The sequence below is a fragment of the Pelodiscus sinensis genome, chromosome 2 (assembly GCF_052426305.1).
Source record: "Pelodiscus sinensis isolate ZL-2025 chromosome 2, ASM5242630v1, whole genome shotgun sequence".
NCBI classification, from domain to species: Eukaryota; Metazoa; Chordata; order Testudines; family Trionychidae; genus Pelodiscus; species Pelodiscus sinensis.
The window spans coordinates 23,953,477-23,972,597 of record NC_143053.1 but is presented as its reverse complement, the minus strand read 5'-3'; the positions used below and the strand labels follow the sequence as shown (position 1 = coordinate 23,972,597).

At 42.4% G+C, this 19,121-nt stretch overlaps 1 protein-coding gene across 2 annotated transcripts in view; it reads right to left on the bottom strand.

The window, feature by feature from the left end:
- The window catches only part of TAF2 (TATA-box binding protein associated factor 2), a 113,729-nt gene that overhangs the window by 37,769 nt on the left and 56,839 nt on the right, over positions 1–19,121 (bottom strand). For both annotated transcript variants that reach the window (XM_014577326.4, XM_014577327.4), the window contains 4 exons: positions 14,102–14,242; positions 12,266–12,376; positions 9,658–9,851; positions 8,668–8,807 (listed from right to left, as the gene is read on the bottom strand). In XM_014577326.4, the coding sequence (XP_014432812.1) occupies positions 8,668–8,807; positions 9,658–9,851; positions 12,266–12,376; positions 14,102–14,242 (586 nt within the window). The remainder of the gene's footprint in view (positions 1–8,667; positions 8,808–9,657; positions 9,852–12,265; positions 12,377–14,101; positions 14,243–19,121) is intronic.

Below are 19,121 nucleotides of genomic sequence, written 5' to 3'. Positions count from 1 at the left end.
ACCGGCTTTTAAGCCTGCTCCCCGCCTTGCTGCCTCTTTCTGATAGAGCCAGCAAGGGGGAAAAATGACTAGTCGAATCACTAGTCGACTATCTGATAAGCTTATGCTTATTGGATAGTTTACTAGTCGCTTACATCCCTATGCTGGACCAGGGATTTTACCAGACCAGTGTCCCAAATTTTAGAGGCTCAACCTGTAATACTACAAAAGAAAAAAATAGTCTCTCTATATATATTTTAGAGTGAGTCTGTGACTCTGTTCATAACATGGAAAGGGAGGGGGAAGAGAGAGAGGAGGGATGTGATACTGAGAGTGGCCACTGAGGGAAGCTATGCACCAGGAGAGTGACTAGCAGATCTGGGGCTCCGCCATCTTCCCTGCCAGCCTGCTGGTAAGGAACCTCCTGCTCCAAACCTGAAGCCTCTCCCCACCTAAACAGCCTGCCGGCAGCAAGGGGGGCAGCCCCCAGAGCCTACTCCCCTTTGTGGAGAGACTGCAGGTTGAAGGGGAGGAGCCACTGGACATGGGGCAGCTAGAGGGGGAGGAGCAGTCACCAGAGCCTGGCCCCCAGAGAGCCAGCAGAGCCAGGGGGAAGACACTGGAGGCTGGGAGTAGATCCCAGAGCCTCGCCCCTTCAGACAGCCTGCAAGCCCTGGGATGGACTGCTGGAGGGGTGGCAGCCTCCGAAGCCTGTCTCCCCAGAAAACTGCAGGCTGCAGGGGGGAGGGGGAGAAGCTGTAACTGGGAAGGGCCTGCTGGCAGCTGAGTGCTGCCCCTACCCTCTGAGAAGAGTCACTGCCAGAGCAGCACTACCCTTGCCACCCTAGGTGGTCCCCTAAGCTCCTCCAACCTCCCAGTCCTGAGCCCTCTGAACTGAGTCCTGCACGTCCCACCTGCAATGACTTCTGCACCCCCACTCCCTCCACCCTGCCCCTTCTCACCCCCAAACTCTCACTCCAGCCTTCATTTACAAAAAATACATTCATTGATATAAAGCATGTATATTTTTCATGTATTTTTCAAAAAAAAAAAATTATTTCAGTTAAAGATCCAAGCAATGCCAGGAACATCCGCTAGTATGAGATAAAATAAACATTTTCCCTCAACTATTTTAATTTCCTCTCTCAGTGTGTTCCTAGGATGCTACAACATGGTTTAATTTATAACCATCACCAATATGTAGTTATTTGCTCAGGAGTGACTTTACTCATCTATCTAAATAGAATCCTCCACATTTCAAATGCATTTACTAACTGTTGCTGTGCAGATGTCTTCAACAGAAAGTTTGTTTCTATAAAACAGAAAGAGTGCAGCATTCTCCATTTACTGTGTTTTGTTTCCTTTATCTAATTTTCATGTTTTATTCATGCTAGTTCAACTTTTCCTTCTGATTTGTTTCAGTTTTGGTCTCTATGTCAGCAGTTTTTGGACTATAATTTATTTATCTTTTCTGGTCTAATCTACACCAAAGCAAAGTTGCCATTGCTCTCTGAAATGCCCTATGAATGTAAGGAGAGCTGGATTTAATGGAACAGTATTTAATTATACTGAAAATTATCTACAGAAAAATCAGCATCTTCTCTTTAAAAATATTTTAACAGATCTACTAGAAGAATGGTTACTAATCCTACAGTAATTGTGGTTCTTCAAGGTACTTAGTCAATGTGCATACTACTATAGGTATGCACCTCATGTGTGACAGACTGGATTTTTTTTTTAACAACAGTGTCCACTGAGCTGTGAATATGTCTGTGCTTTTGTATGCTCCTGTGTGAGGGCATAATGGATGGAGCAGCCACAACTCCTCTCTCAGTTCCCTCTCAATTCAAAGCCCACATGGGTCAGGAGTCTCAAAAGTGGAGACAGAGAGTGTGGCCATGGGACCCACAATTGCTGGAGGGTAAGTTTTCTTCTGTTTTGTTTTGAGTATTTGCCGGCGTGGATCCTCCTAGAAGTAACTGACAATAAATATTCTCCCTGGAGAGTGGGAATGAGGTGTTTAGGCTCTATCAGTCTGAGATAGAAGTACTGCACTCCCAAACTTGGCATCTTATCTGGCTGCTACACCAAAACACATGTTGTTCAACAAAAGCTAGTGAGTTGTTCCACAGAACTTCCTTGAAGATCACAGAGACTAACTTTAAGCAGGTAGACAATGCCATCTGAGCCCTGGTGAAACTTTGATGTCTGGATGAAGTGACTCAACAGCCAAGTGATAAAAGATGAAAATATGCTTCATGATCCATTTCAAGTTTCTCTATGATGAGAGAGCTTGGCCTTTCGATACTGGCTATAGTCACAAAGAGGCGGAGAAAGCCTAGAAAGTTTGGTCAGTTGTATAGGTAGGTAATATAGCAAGTCTTTGGAGATGTCCAAGCCTGCAACTTCTTCTCTCCTGGCACTGAGTTCAGCTTCACCTTAAGACTGACAAGATGAATTTAGAGAGTGGGTTCATTACCAGCTTGTCCCTTTGGAAGGAGGCACAACAAAGCCTGGCCATAAGCCTGTTGTTCTCGTTAACTCTGTTGAGGTAATTGCCATTGATGACACTGTGGTATATTGAGCACTCTGATGCTTCAAGCGGACACCCAATAAGCTTCAAAAGGAAAATGTGAGGTGCCATATGGGAATCAGATCTTTGATTTGAGGACAAATATAAATGCCTCTGAGGAATTTCAATATTATAAAGCTTGAGTAACATAGTTAGATTGTACCAAAACATAACACATTGATTTCATGGCCAGGTAAAACTTAGGAATTAAATGTTACCCATGTATTCCAGGAGGGAAATGTAGTCCAAGATTTTTCAGTCGTGGGGCTTGCATTTGATCAATATTACAGGTTGTCCAGAACCTTTTGCATTTTGGAGAGTAGGTCCTCCTCGTGGAAAGATTCCTGTTTTGTATGTGAATTTCCTGAACTTGTAGTAAGCAACCTATGTCAGCAGTGCTCAGCTGGCCAAAATGACTACAGATATGAGTGTTTTATCTGACTGAAGTTCCAGGATACTGTCTGCGTGATGGGGTGGACCAGGCCCTGAAGTTCCCTGCTGGAGTCTTGTGGCTTTGCCATATCCCATCCCAGCAAACCACAGAGAAGTCCTACAACGAGGCTAGAGTGCCTGCAGGAGGAAGCGACCAGTTAGGGGCCAGGAAGGCACTATACAACGAGCTTTAGGCCCAGAGTCAGCTCAGTACCATTAGAGATCTCAGGAAGATAAGACCAGAGGTGACTAGTTGCCTGAGGGAGCAGCAGCACCATGGAGAGCTCCATGTACAGAGCTACTGTAGACTATATGATGAACTGTGATAGAACCCTGAGGTAAGGGCAAGGACACTCTCTCCAGGAAGAGAAACCCTGGAAGCAGCACTCTCCATCCAAGTGGGGAATAGACTGAAAGACCATACAGTGGGCACTGAATGAGTCCTGGTAAGCGTGTACCCTGGAAGGGGTTTTGAATGATTTACACAGGGTGCATGACTCAGCTGGAGAGCTGAGTAGCCAAAAAAGGCTGAAGTACAGAGTGAGTGCAAGCACACACACTCAGCCAGACAGGGACGCTTGCGGGAGGCTAGTGCCACCCAATTACAGTCTGAACATGCCTGAAGGTATATAGGAAGCTGCTTTGATAGTTCTACCAGGTGTGACAGCCAAACTGTCTTGGACAATATAAGACTATCACAATAATAAAGCCTTATGCTATCCAATCTTAGATAATATTCTGGAGATCAGAAGAATTGTCAGGAAAGCACACAGGGGTCCTCAGGACCACTGAAGGAGAAAGATTTCTGGTGGAAAGTCTGGAGAGAGGCCTCCTCTGAAGCAGAAATTCAGATATTTGGGACAGCCATAGACAACTGGTGCCTCCCCACACTGGGAGGGGGGCACAATATGAAGGGTAGGACACATGATCACCCCATGTATCTCTCCTGCTTAGTAACACCTATTCCACTTTGCACCCAGCTTGGCTCCAAGACATGTTACCTACAGCGTTGATGTTCTGTCCTTGTCTCCCTGCACCTCCCCCGCAGTACATTCAGTCACTGTTTATGGCAGCTGGGTGGATGGGTATAAGCAGGGCTCGACAATTCAGGTAATCTACTTGCCACAGGCGAGTGGATTATAGCCCAGCATGGCACCGCAGCGCAATCAGCGCATGCATAGCATGGTCTGCGCATGCGCAGTGTGCTGAACTGCGCAGCTGGCGAGCGGGCTCGCCGCGGCTTGGTGAGCCCTGGGTATAAGACAGCCACTTCTGCCTGAGATCGCCTAGCTTGGTGGCAGTGATGATCCACTTCGTGCCTGGAGTCAGATGCCAGGCACAGGGGGAGACACGCTTTGGCTTGCTTAGCCCCTGTCCCCTCAGTATGGCCTTGAAGAAGGACAATGAAGGTAGGTGGGATGGCAGTAGACAGGCAAAATGGATGGAGTACCCTGCTAATATAATTTCCAAAACTCACTTGTCCAGTGATATGCTCCCAAGCTTGTTGAAAGTGATCAAGCCAGTCCCTGAAACAAGAAAGGCACGTGAACTGTTGTAGCTGGTAAGGAGAAAGGGGGAGTAACTCAGAACCTCAACCAACCCATCAAAATTCGTGTTTTGATTATGAGAGTTGTGAGGTTGCAGGCCTGCTGACAGACTGGCGTGAGAGGAGTTGAATTCTGGGTATCATTGAGGACTGGCACTGTGCTCTGGGTGGCACAGAGGAATGGGTGCCCCAGCCCTGCCCCTTCTGCCCAACGCTCCACCCCTTCCAGGAGAGCAAAGCTGCCCCCTCCACACCTTGCCCATGGAAGCTGCCAGCACCCTTGTGAGGTTGATGCCTGTGTAGCAGTCTCTCTTTCTGGATCTTCTGCCTCTTTTGTTGGGGTTCATAAGGTCTATGGGAGTCAGAGAACTGATCTCTGTGCTGTCTGGCACTTACTAAATTTATTTTTATGTGCACAGGTTTAAATTCCCAGGGACTGTAGAATGACGCTGGACTCTTAAATGTCTGCAGAGACTTGTTAGTATTCTCTGCAATCAGTTTTAAGTCACTGAAGGGAAGATCCTCAACTGTGTTATGGACCTCACTCAAAAATTCTGACAGCTGAAGCTTGTAGGCCCCTCTCATGGCTACTGCTTTAGAAACAGAGCAAGCACCTGTGTTAGCAGCATTTATAGAGGTCTACAGAGATGTTCTGGCAAGAGGCTGATCCTCTGCAATGACTGCCAGGAACAAATCCCTCTATTTTGGTAATAAATGCTCAATAAACTAGATGAGCTTTCAGTAACCGGTGAAATATAATCGGACCATCAACACCTGACAGTTGGTTATCCTAAACTGCAGAGCCACCAATGAACATATTTTGTGACCAAGTAAATCAAAATGCTTTTGATTATTATCGTAGAGCATTGATTTAGCATGATATTAATTTCCCTGTTAATTGGGAGAGATGAAACATTTTTTCAGTCCTTCTACAAGTGGGCAGTATTGTCACAAGGATATTACTTTTGTCAGATCCAGCAGAGCAGAGCCTTATCAATAGACTGCATACAGACTACCTATTTGTTTGTTTATTTATTATTTAAGTCTATGTTGTATCTCCTTAACCTCCTCAAACGGTATCTGTATGAATACCACTATCATTTAAATGAAGTCCTGAAACTACTGAAGTTGTCAGTTCAATGGTTGAGGAGGAATGGTTGCTTCACCTGGCGATGAAGAAAAGATGTTGGTTGGCATGGTGACATCTTTGTCCACACTTTCCTCCTGCTCCTTGAAAGTCTCTTCTTTTACTTTGGGCCTTTGAGAGAAAGGATGGGGGGAGGAGGGGTTAGTCCACCCCATTTCGGAGATAAGTGATTGAAGGGGGTTCTAGAAAATTGTTGCCACTTGTGTCTTCCATCATGGCCAATGAAGAGGCCCATATGATATGAATGGGGGCTTACAAGAGTGCACAACGCACTGGGATTGAGGGTGTTAAATAAGTTCCTTTTCCCAAGTCTCCAGAATAATACTCCTCTGACTGAGATAAGGAGAGCCCTGAACTAATATCGGAGAAACATGAGACATTCCCATCTGCCTCCTCTTCAACATCACTTTGTAGAGGTGGAGTATTGGTAGAAAAAAGTAATGACTCCATCATAGAACACTAGAACTGGAAGAGACCTTGAGAGGTCATTTAGTCCAGTCCCCTGCCCTCATGGCAGGACCCAGTATTGTCTAGACCATGCCTGATAGACATTTATCTAACCTACTCTTAAATATCTCCACAGATGGAGATTCCATAACCTCCCTAGGCAACTTATTCTAGTGTTTCACCACACTGACAGGAATTTTTTCCTAAACTCCAACCTAAATTTCCGTTGCTGCAGTTTAAGCCCATTGCTTCCTGTTCTATCCTCAGAGGCCACTAACAACAATTTTTCTCCCTCCTCGTTATGACACCCTTTTAGATACCTGAAAACCGCTATCATGTACCCTCTCAGTCTTCTCTTTTCCAAACTAAACAAGCCCAATTCTTTCAGTCTTCCTTCATAGGTCATGTTCTCTAGAACTTTAATCATTCTTGTTGCTCTTCTCTGGACCTTCTCCAATTTCTCCACATCTTTCTTGAAATGTGGTACCCAGAACTGGACACAATACTCCAACTGAGGCCTTATCAGAGCAGAATAGAGTAGAAGAATGACTTCTCGTGTCTTGCTCATAACATTCCTATTAATGCATACCAGAATCGTGTTAGCTCTTTTTGTAACAGTGTCACGCTGTTGACCTATGTTTAATTTGTCATCTACTATGACTCCTAAATCACTTTCAGCAGTACTACTTCCTAGACAATCACTTTCCACTCTGTATGTGTGAAACTGATTGTTCCTTCCTAAGTGGAGTACTTTGCATTTGTCCTTATTAAACTTCATCCTGTTTATCTCAGACCATTTCTCCAATTTGTCCAGATCATTTTGAATTATGACCCTATCCTCCAAAGCAGTTGCAACCCCTCCCAGCTTGGTATCATCTACAAACTTAATAAGCATACTCTCCATGCCAATATCTAAATCTTTGATGAAGATATTGAACAGAACCTGTCCCAAAACAGACCTCTGCGGAACCCCAGCAAGATTGTGATCCATTAATATCTACTCTCTGAGAACGATTAACCAGTTAGTTAGGCACCCATCTTATAGTAGCCTCATCTAAGTTGTATTTGCCTATTTTATTGATAAGAATATCATGTGAGACTGTATCAAATGCCTTACCAAAGTCTAGGCAGACCACGTCTACCGCTTCTCCCATCGTACTGGATGAATGTCTGGAATCCTAGGAATCCTTGGTACCATGAGAAGATCAGTACAGAACAAAGGGGAGCAAGACCATCACCTTGAAGTTTCATGAAAACCTAAACTCCTGCTGTACCAACATGGCATGGCGGTCAGTAGCAAGGGAGCAGCTTGAACAGAGATGATTGTGGGCAGAAAGAGTGGATGGTATGGAAGGCATTATGCACTCTAAGAAGTCCTGTCAGATGATAATCTGGTCTTCTGTGATACCAAAATGGTAGATACAAAGAGCCTGACTGATTGTACTGGTATAGATTTAAAGGTGATTATCTTTTCCTTGCCACCATGATCCGCAAATGGTACAAATGATTTTCTGGAACTGGAGCCCTTAGATTTTTTGGGTTTAATGGTGCTCACAATATTTGAGGCAGCAGCGTAGGATGGCAGGAAGCTCCTACCTGCAGCCCCGCTTCCAAAAAGCTATTTGCTGCCCCACACTCATGCCTCTGATACAGAGGGAGCAGCAAGGGGTGGCAGCCAGCTCCCCAGGAGCAGGGCGGGAAGCCTGCGTGTAACTGTGAATGTTAACGTCTTATCAGTTAACCATTTAATCAGGGGTGGGAGGAACCTTTTCTGGGTTTGGGGCTGCTGACCCACAGAAAAATCATTTGGGGGCTGCACACAGGTGAGAAGCAAAAAAACAAACAAACAAAAAACCCCTCACTGACGTAGCCCCCGACTGAGAAGGTGAAAGACATTCCCCATATTCCCCTCGCAAACCAGAGGCTAGGAAGGCCCAGGCTAATAGATTGTGTGTGCTCCAGCCCCATGAGGGGGGCAGCAAGGAGACTGGACTGCCAGTGCAAGATCCTCAGTACTGGAGGAGGGCCCTGAGCCTTGGGGGACAGATTTTGGCAAGCCAGGGGTCACATCTGGCCCGTGGGCCTTAGGTTCGCCACCCCTGGTTTACATGGTTATATGCTCACATCCCTAACTCTAAACACACCACTCATTCAACTTATTTAAATCTTGAAAATAAGTAGTTAAGTGAATTCTTCGGCTTTCTATATCACCTACCACACACCACCAAAAACACATTGCAGAAGGCATTTGTTTCTGGATACTGAAAAGCAATATTCATCCCAACTTCATGAAACTCATGCTCATATGGGCAAACCTTACTAGTAATCCTGTGTTCTCTTTTAGCCACACATTGGCTTACTCACTGTCATGCCATCATTTCATTTGAAAACAACAAGCAGTCCAGTGACACCCAGACTAAAAAAATATATCATGAATTTCTGTGGGTAAAACCCACTTCACCAAATGAGCTGGAGGTAACTGTTCAGGTTCTGCATTTGCATGTGAATTTTATGCAGTGATCAAAAGTTCTCTCAAAAAATTACCTTTTGTGTAATCAACAACTGCCTCCAAAGCTGCTATTCGGATATCAACAAAGTGTCCATATTCCGCATATGACTTAAAGAGAGCGGGATCACTTGGGACATGTCCATTCTTCTGAAGAACACGAATGGCTTTCAAACAGCTAGATGGAGGGTAGGAGTGAGAAGGGAGGACAATTTGCAGTAAGTTTCTAGACTATTAATCTCTGTGATTAATGAAGCTACTTTCTTTGACAGTACAATATAAATTTGTAAACTTCACTGCAAATTTTCTAGGATAAAAGTATCCAAATTACTATACCACCGTGATTTTGTATGGCTGTCAGGGTTGTAGGCAAGTACAATTCATAAAAGATGAGTTTACAGTGTAAATAGAAACACTGCACCAAATTCCCTAGGTTGGCTTCAAAGGATCTGTTCTAATGTACACCAGCAGAAAACCTGCCCCATGATGTTTTGTATTTTTTATAGTCCCAATTGTTCCCTTTGCATAATTTTCATAAATGTACTGTGAATGATCAATATGGGATACAATATATGACCAATTTAAATTGCCATTAAAATACAGATTTTTAGAATTTGATGATTTGAATGCCTAATTTTTCAACATTAAAGTTTCAGTAACACTAGTATTTGCATTTATTTGTTCTATGACAACTTAATTTTCTTCCTGATATTTTAAAGTTTTCTTAACTGTATGGTTTAAAAATACCTTATATGCCTCACAATTTTTTTAAAAAGAAAGAATGTTCTCTGCATGCCTTTTAGTGTCCTTATGACAAAAAATATTTTCCTGCATTCTGTTAATGTTCTTTTTAGTGTATTTAAAATCAAGAGAGCACATCATTTAAAATTAGGGAAAGTAACCTCAATGTGATCACATTAGTGTTAAGAGCAGGACATAAGAAATTTTAAGAAAATACATTAAACATGATTATGTCGATCATCTCCTTATATTTCTTCGTAGAAGTTTTAGAAATTATTAAATCATACCTGACTGTAATAGTATGTCTGTAACTGGGCAGAAGCTTTTCCATATTTAAGAATCTGGTAATCTCTTCAAGTATGAGTCGAACATCAGGATTTAGATTATCCAGAGTTCGAACTTCATTGTTCACGCTGACTGCAGGAGTTACAGAGTTGGCTAGTGCATCAATCAGTTCTGCACGATAATAATTGTCTGAAAACTGAATCAAAGGACCATCAATTGAACAAAGAGAGGTAGTGAACATTGCACTGTTTATTTTTTAAAATAAAACAAATCATGCTAAAGCACTTAGCTCAGTTTGCTCCTATACAAAGTACAGTAAAACCTGTGTTATCCTACAAGCCTGGGGATTAGGGCATGCCAGTAACCTAAAAATTCTGGTTATCTGAGGAGGGTGGGGTGGGAGCCATGCGGGGTCTATGGGGGGGCACGGGAGCGGTGCGGGGGCCAGGATGTGGCCTGCTGGGGGGGGGGGGACCACAAGTCATTGGGGGGGAAGGCGGGATGCAGCCTGATAAGAGGGGGGTGGAAGCAAGGGGGCTATTAAACTGAATGATTTAGTGGCTAGTGTAGATACTTTTGAAGTTAGGTGACACAGCTATAGCAGGCAGACAGCGTTATCATTAATCCTCATGTAAAAAAAATCTATGAATATTCTGATAATAGTCATACTATGACTGTTCTCTTCCCCCCCAAAACATCAGTGAATGCAATGTTTTTCTCATCTACTTGATTTGAAATAAGGTCCGACACTTTCAAACATGCATATATTATATTAGGCACTTTATTTCATGTTCAGATGTCTATATTTTCAGAGGTAGTAGGAACTCAAACTTTTACTGGTGTAAATGGGCGCTGTCTTCTGAAAATCAGGACACCTTCTATTAAGGAGCATACACATGAATTTCCATGTCGAGCTCTCTTCCACTTGGTGCTTCTGTGGGTATTTTCTATGTACAGTAAACTTCCGATAATCCAGCATCTTTAGGACCCAGGGGGTGCCGGATTATCAGATATGCCGGACTATCGGAAGGGGGGGCTATGAGGGGTCTGGGGTGGGGTGGGGGGGATGCCACCACAGACCCCTCATAGCCCCCCTTCTGATAGTCCAGCTCTGCCCCAGGCGTCCCTGATTCAGCCGCTGCTGGTCAGTTTCAGCAGCAGCTGAATCCAGGACGCCTGGGGCAGAGCAGCTGGGGTGCTGCCGGGTTGGTCCCGCAGCGCCGCCCCTCAGCGCTGTGGGACCAACCCGGCAGCACCCCAGCTGCTCTGCCCCAGGCGTTCCGGATTCAGCTGCTGCTGAAACTGACCAGCGGTTGATTCCAGGAAGCCCGGGGCAGAGCAGCTCTGCCCCAGGCTTCCTGGAGTCAGCTGCTGATCAGTTTCAGCAGCAGCTGACTTGGGAATGCCTGGGGCAGAGTAGCTGGGGTGCTGCTGGGTTGGTCCCGCAGCACTGCCCCTCGGCGCTGTGGGACCAACCCGGCAGCACTCCAGCTGCTCTTCCCCAGGCGTCCCCAAAAGCAGCTGGGGTGCTGCCAGGTTGGTCCCGCAGCCCCAAGGGGAAGCGCCACGGGACCAACCCGGCAGCATCCCAGCTGCTCTGCCCCCAGCTTCCCCGATTCAGCTGCTGGTCAGTTTTAGCAGCAGCTGAATTGGGAAGCCGGGCGCAGAGCAGCTCCAATTGTCCAGCAGCCAGAGCACTTCCAGGTTCCTGATGGTGCCGGACCATCAGGAGTGCCGGAGTACTGGATGCCGGATCAACGGAATTTTACTGTAGTACTTTTGGAACATCCTTAGAAAGTAGGGAAGTATCATCCATCATCCTAATTTTACATATAAGGATTTGAGGCATGGAGTGATTAAACGACTTGATCAAGATCAAACAAAGTCAGTGGCATAGCTGAGAACTGATCCTCAATCTTCAAAGACTCAATCTCTTACCTTAAATACAAGGCCATTTCTCTTCCTCTACATACTCAGGTTTGAAATTCTGTTTCCTAACTGTGCTTATTTTGCTTAATGTAAATAATGACATTATTTACAACATTCTCCTCAAGTGTCATTGGTGAATGGGACATGAACAACTAGCCAGGAAGGATAAACTAGACAGATACACGTTAAAATGAGTAGGCTTTTAATAACAAATTACAGGGCTGGAAGAAAAGGGTAGGGACAGCTCTCTCTCAACTGGAAAAGACAGTCCTAGAATACTCTCTGCTACAGAATTTTCCATATTTTTGATGCTTTTCAGCATTTGGAAACCACTGACAGAGGAACCTAAGCCATGAAATTTTGCCAAAGTTTTCTCTTGTTTTCTACCTAATTGTGACTAAAGTCAATGTTAGTAATACAAATATATTAATTTACATACCATAAGCATATCCAGTTAGCTGGGAAATAATTGCTATGTAGCCAGATAGCCTTCTTGGGGCTCTACGTTCACTAGTTTGTTATCTATTACCAGCTTTATTGAATATGTGCTTGTGTTACACATTTTATATATATGTGTACCTGCACACATGCTCACCGCCACAGGGCACTGCTCTGTACACTGCACATAACAAGAGTTATTAAATAGATTGTCAAATATTTGTACCCTATTTGCAACCTTACCTTATTTTTCCTATTGTCATTGTACTTAATTAGATCTAAAATAAATGTTAAAACTTCTTTAGGACAGAGGTTATGAACATCCCTCAGCAAGGCCATAGCAACAGGCATAGTCTGTGTGAAAATTGAAACAAAATTCTTACATTAGCAGGGAAAACAAAAAATTACCTCAAATAATGAGCAATGAACAGTTTCACAACAACAACTCTTAGAAAAGCCAAAATTCATGCCTTATACAAATGTCTACACAATTTTTAGTTAGAAGTGCTGTGATGTTATTTTCTAAAAACAGTTAGTTCTGATGGAAACAGATTTTAAATGGGCCCACGTATACAGAACAGGAAGCTGATGCCAGGCAAATAAGGCTAAACATGGCAAATGAAACATCATCAGAAGCAAAATCTAAAATGTAGGATTCTGAAGTTTGTGTGTTCTGGGAAGAGAAACAACACTGAAAAGGGTGGCAGAGAATGAACAAAGACCCAATGCATCTGCATTTGCCAGAATATGAAAGTCTGGGATGAGAGACGCTGAAATGGTGAAAAGGGATGAGTAATTTTGGAGGGAAGAATGGGAGAAGGATGTGAAAGAAGTGGGATTAAAACTAAATTTAGGAGGAATAAGGCATATGGGACAACTCAAAAATCCAGAATTTTCTTAAAAAAGAATTTGACAAGAAAATACTGTCAATCATTGTAAATTGTTATTTTTAATCACAACAGTACCAAGGAGCATAGGGATTTATGCTAGGCACTGCACACATACAGTATAAAAGACAGACAGTCCTTAACTTGAGAAGTTTAGAATCTAAATTGAGATGCAACACATGGGGCTGACAAACAAAAAGTGGGAGAGAGAGAAACAAAGGGCAACAGTGACAAGATTCTTCTATTCTACAGGCAAATTAGTAATGACATTTTAATTAGGGATGTCAAAAGTCAGTTAAAAAGGTAAACGTGTAACCATTGAAAATCTTACCAGTTACATGCACTGCAGGCTCTGAAGTATAATGCCCAGCAAAGCCTCAAGCCCAGTGAAGCCTCCCTAGCAGTGGGACTGCTAGCTCCTACTGGTCCAGCCCCTGGGGAGCTGGCTTCACTGCTGCAGCAAAGCCGCTTCCCCGCTGCAGCAAAGCCGCTTCCCCGGAAGCGGAGCTGGTAAGAGCTGCCAGCCCCGTTTCTAGGGAAGAGGCTGCCCGCCCCACCACACACAGAGGGGTTGCTCCGGCTGGCGCTGCAAGGTTGAATTAGGTGGGTGGAGAGCTGCTCCAGCCAGATGGTTAACCAGAACTGGCAAGCATTACCCATTTAGGGTGATGCTTACTGGTTAGTTGGTTAACCAATTAACCTTTCACATCCCTAATTTGAATAAGATTTGTCTTAGAAGAGATTCTTGGTCATTAATGAAATAAAAAAACAGCGGACAAATAATATGAGTAATTTAACTTTACATAAGTGGAACAACAATTGTTTAATCACGGTAAATAAAACAATAAGTGTAAGATTAAGTTTGCACATGCTTGCAAAGCATTTTCGTCTATTATGCCCATATACTTGGTTCTTTTGAATAGTGAAATATATTTTAAATTCAAATGACTGCTGCTCTCTTTTAGATATTCAGAACGAAAACAGTTATAACTTTCAAGTTAGTGTTGACAAGAATGCAACGAACAGACAAGAAAGTTAGATACAATCTTCATACCGAGAGTGTGGAGAGAACCAGTGATTTTTGGCTTGTGGCACAGATGGTGTTTTTACAATTTATATTGTACAATTTGCCATTTGTAGAAAATAACTTCTGACATATCTTTAAAAATTACAATGAAAAAATATCTTTTACCTTTTGCAGAAAGTAGCTTTGAAAGTTCATGAAGTTGTTGGTCTTCACAATGTTTGGACAACTTTTACAACAAAACATTCGGGTAAAGAGTGACTTCATGGCTGGTGGTCCTGTCCATGTACTTACCATAGAATTTGCAATCTATATAATTAGGAGGAAGGGAAGGCATATTACCATCACCTCTGCAAATTTATGATTGGCTGAACAAAAGCAAAACATATGTATTTCCAACAATTAAAAAAAAACAACCAACAATAATAATTTGACAAAATAAACTGCTCTTCAATAGTTGCATATTTTTATCAATATGCCATCATCTCCAACATACCATCTATGCACTGGAACTAAAGTGTATGGAAGTCTTTTTGCTTATAGGAAATCTGCAACTAATTATCATTGCATGATCAATTTCTGTTTTTCATTATTTCCTCTTTTTATATTTTAGACAAATATTTTGTGCTCATTAAGCCAAGTTTTCTGTCTCTACAGAAGCCAATTACGGAAGAGGCATTTGCAATAATAACTTCCCAAATTTACCCAGCCAATAATCTCAACATAGATTTCAACCACATGTCAACCACCTCAGAAGCAAAAGACCACCCCATGAGTAAAAGACAATTCAGGCTCCTGTCTGAATTTATGTATTCCTGTATTCATGGACCAAAAGCAGAACGAAGTCAGGCAAATCTTGCTGAGATCTGTTTCACTGTAATGAACTATTACTCCACAAAGACACAGCTATAGTTATCCTAGGGCCTGGCCATCATTCTGAGATCTTTAGTGTATAGAATAGTAAATGTCTGCAGACATTAAAATATACACTGTATTTATTTATATAATTTTTAATGTTACCATCAGGACTTTATGCATTTCTATGATTTGGCAGTAATGGTTGAACAGTTTGCCTTTGGTAAAGGACCCTCACAGAAGAGTATATTTTATACTGCAAGGCAGAATTGGATCTGTGATTATGATGTTCTGACTAAGGTCTGACAGAGCCACATTGATATTTTTTCCTCTCATGTTTCTAGAAGGGCAACAGAGTCACTTCCAGGAAACAATTTTCACTCAGACAGGCAGAAAATATGGAAACAGGAAACTGCCAGGTTTCTTGGGTAAAGAAACAGAGAAGGAGCTAAAGAGTGCTTTTAACCCAAGATGACAAAGCTGATTCTACCTCTCCTCTGTAATGCACAAACCCTCTCACGAGGTACATCTATACAGCAGTGTTATTTCACAATAACTGACATTATTCTAAAATAACATGTTTCGTGTCTACACTATAAGCAGTTATTTCGACAATGTCAAAATAATGGCAAACTGGAAGACTTCTTACTCTGACTCCTGTAACACTCATTTTACGATGAATAAGGGAAGTTGGAAGAAGAGTGCTCTTTCTCGGACTTCCTGCTGTGTAAAGATAGCGCCAAAAGCCGTAATAAGATATTTCAACTTAAGCTACGCAATTGATGTAGATGTAGACATCTGCTGTGTAGACGTGCCCACAGAGAGAAACCTCACATCTACATGCCCAAGGCTGCTGAACACTTTTGTTTTCCAGAGATAAATGTTACTGTAACAATGGAAGTTATATCCTCAATTCTAAAATTTCTGTATCAGAGTAATTCATACACATTCAGGAGATGTATTACCAAAGATTAAAACATCAACATGGTATAAACTGTTATTTACATAAATACTGCATACCATAATTTTTAAAAGAATGCATATTAATTTTTTACTTAAGCAGTTTGCTGCAAAGTAGAGGGTGTCAAGACCATCTATGGTAAATTGAACCAACAGCAGTGTCTTTTAATACTTTCTAACTTAGTCACATTAATTTCTTACCTTTTCAATCATAAACTTAACCATTTTTTCTGTTTCTCTGTTCTATTTATGTGCAGTAGTTTGTTCATGGCCTTTGGTGAAGATCTTCCATGCATACATAAATTAAACGAATGACAAAGTTTCCCACATCACAAGGTAAGAAGCTTGTCTCAAATTATTTCTACTTTTAGGGACTATAAAAGCTCTAGGACAGGTTCGTTGTTCTTATCTAACTTACACCGTTCTCATCATATTCCTCCAACAATGTATTTTTAAGCATTCTTGTACCCTTATACTGTACATCACAATAAAAACACCTGGCTATTCATTCATCCTTCAATATGATCACGTAGCAATGGAGGATCTTTACTGCTAATTTGTGATTCTACAGCAAAATAGCATCATTGTCTATTTAGCAGAATCCAAAGCTTACGTGTCCCATTCAAAAAAGAACTCAAGAACTTGGTTTTCTCTTTTTTCTTCATGGTCATTTCCACAGGTATCATCTACTCAGGGAGCTGTACAGGTGTTATTGCATTTCCTTCACTTTTGATATTGATTCACTGAAAAATCATTACCTGGTTGATGGTAGTATTTGTTGATAGGCCAGCTAAGGTACATTTTAATTTCAACTAAAATTATACTTAAATAACCAACATGTCTAGAAAGCCAAAAAGATTATTTCATACCACTATTAAAATTTCAGGTGATTATAGCTCAATGTGTCATCTGGCTGCTTCATCTGCTACTAATGGTTTTGAATGCAATATATTAAGCAGATGTTGTATTCAGTGTAGTTAATAACTACTGTTTTATCCTAGAATATCACATACTACTTCTGAGCATCAAAATGAAAATCCATAGTTCTGCAACCACATTTTTCACAACAGTAATCACAGCTCTAGTTAGGAGACAACCATGTCTCAAATATCTAGAGGAAATTATTATTTTGCTCAATAAAGTTAATAAAAACTGAACACCTTCTCCAAAGCAGAAATCTCAGGACATAGGGTCAAAGTTCTAATCTTCTACTGAGCGGAGGATGTTGCCAAGAGCTGCATCCTCCCCAGCGTGGTGAGCCAGTGCGTAGTGGTTGACAAAGGTGTGGATTGAAGACCACGTGGCAGCCCTACAGATATCCAGAATAGGGACCTGAGCCACAAAAGATGTAGAGGTGGGGCTGGAACCTCAGCCAGATCATAACACTCCTTGATGCAGCTGTCGGTGAGGACAAAGTCGCAGAACTCTGTAACCAAGTATGCAGTGGTGTCATCAGGGATTGTATTCCTGATAGTCTGTAATCCATCTTCATGTGGAATGTTGGTTTAAAGAGCTTCTACATCCATAGTGGCCAGGATGGTGTTTTCAGGAAGATTACTGATGTTTTGTAGTTTCCTCAGAAAGTCAGTGGTGTCTCGAAGATAGCTGAGGGTATGTCTACACTACTACCCTAGTTCGAAGTAGGGTGGTTAATGTAGGCAACCGAAGTTGCAAATGAAGCCAGGGATTTAAATTTCCCGGGCTTCATTTGCATCTTGCAGGGGGCCGCCATTTTTAAATGCCCGTTAGTTCGGACTCCGTGCCCGTGGCTACACGCGGCACGGAGTAGGTAGTTAGGATTAGGCTTCCTATTCCAAACTACCGTTATGCAAATGAAGCCCGGGAAATTTTAAATTTAAATCCCGGGCTTCATTTGCAACTTCGGTTGCCTACATTAACCACCCTAGTTCGAACTAGGGTGGTAGTGTAGACATACCCTAAGAGTGCTGGTAGCATAGGGTCTGAGGAGAGAGTCAATATAGCCAGATAATCCTGTTGTAAGTGTGCCAATACTTGAGATGATGGGTCGTCCGGGATTCCCAGTTTTGTGTATCTTGGGTAACAGACAGAAAACTCCAGGTTTGGGATTAGGGAGGGTGTTACTGTAAATTTGGTCCTGAGCAGCATCAGGAAGCTTCATGAGCAGTTGTTTTAGGTTTTTTGGTATTCTTTAGTGGGATCATAGGAGAGAAGCTTGTAGAATCTGGTGTTGGTGAGTTGTTTGGTCACCTGTTCATAATGTCTACAGCACCCCCTTTGACAGCCTCTTTGATTATGATGTTAGAATGTTTTTGAGGCTGTGTATAACATTGCATTTTGCATGACTGAGGTTATATGTTATAGGATGTTGTTTGCTGCCAATGTCAGCCCATGTACATTTGCGGAAGCAATCAATTTAGAAGTCAAGACTCTCGTTACAACCATTACTAGGGGTCCACATAGAAGCCGTCCTCTTGTGGGATTGGCGGGGAGAAGCTGCAAGGTCAGTGTGTGGTACATCTGTGTGATGGAAATATTCCTTTAGGCAGAGGCTGTGAAAATAGGCGAGGTGGGGCAGAAGGAGAGTCCTCAAGAGGACAGATTCTTCTGCTGGGCTAAGAGTGTGGCTGGATAGGTTGACAATGTTGCTAGGTAAGCTGAAAGTATTGGGAATGAGAGATCCTGAGGCGTGTCAGAGTTTGGATAGTTTATTGTCCTTTTCCTTCTGAGGGGAGATGAAGTGATCCGTGTAGGTGGTTTGTTGCGTCTTAGTAAAGTCTGAAGAAGAGGAAGTATATGTGGAAGCTTGGTTTTTTATGAGAGTTTCTAATGTTGACAGCTCCTCCTTGATTTTCTTTTGTTTGTTGTATAGGATGCTGATAAGGTGAAACTCCTTGATGCAGGCGGTTATCCATGAAGAACTCCTCTGAGCAGAGACTGGCTAGCCCTTGAGTCTCTCCGCAATAGCCAGAAACTGCAGAGACCTATAAAAAGGCTTTGTCCTGACTAAATGAAAGGCCAGTGTTCTCCTAACATCTAGAGAGGAACCTTTTTTTAATAAAGTACTCCCCCCCCCCTTTTTTTTTAAAAGAGTACCCTCAGTACCTACAGTTTTCAGACATTTTTTTTTTTTTTTACCATTGCAACACATTTGTTTGAACAACTTAATCATAGCCAAGCGGGCGATGCAATTTTTGGGTGTAAAAAATACAAAAATAATAAAGCGCTGTAAAATTTAAAACAAAAATTCAGTTTTCTCCATATTTCAGTTGTGTTGATGCCCCCGCCCCCCCAGACTTCTCTTGAGTACCCCTAAGGGTACTCATACCACTGGTTGAGAAACACTGATCTAGAGTGTGTAAAGCCTGTTCTTTACCAGAGGCCTAGGGTAAAA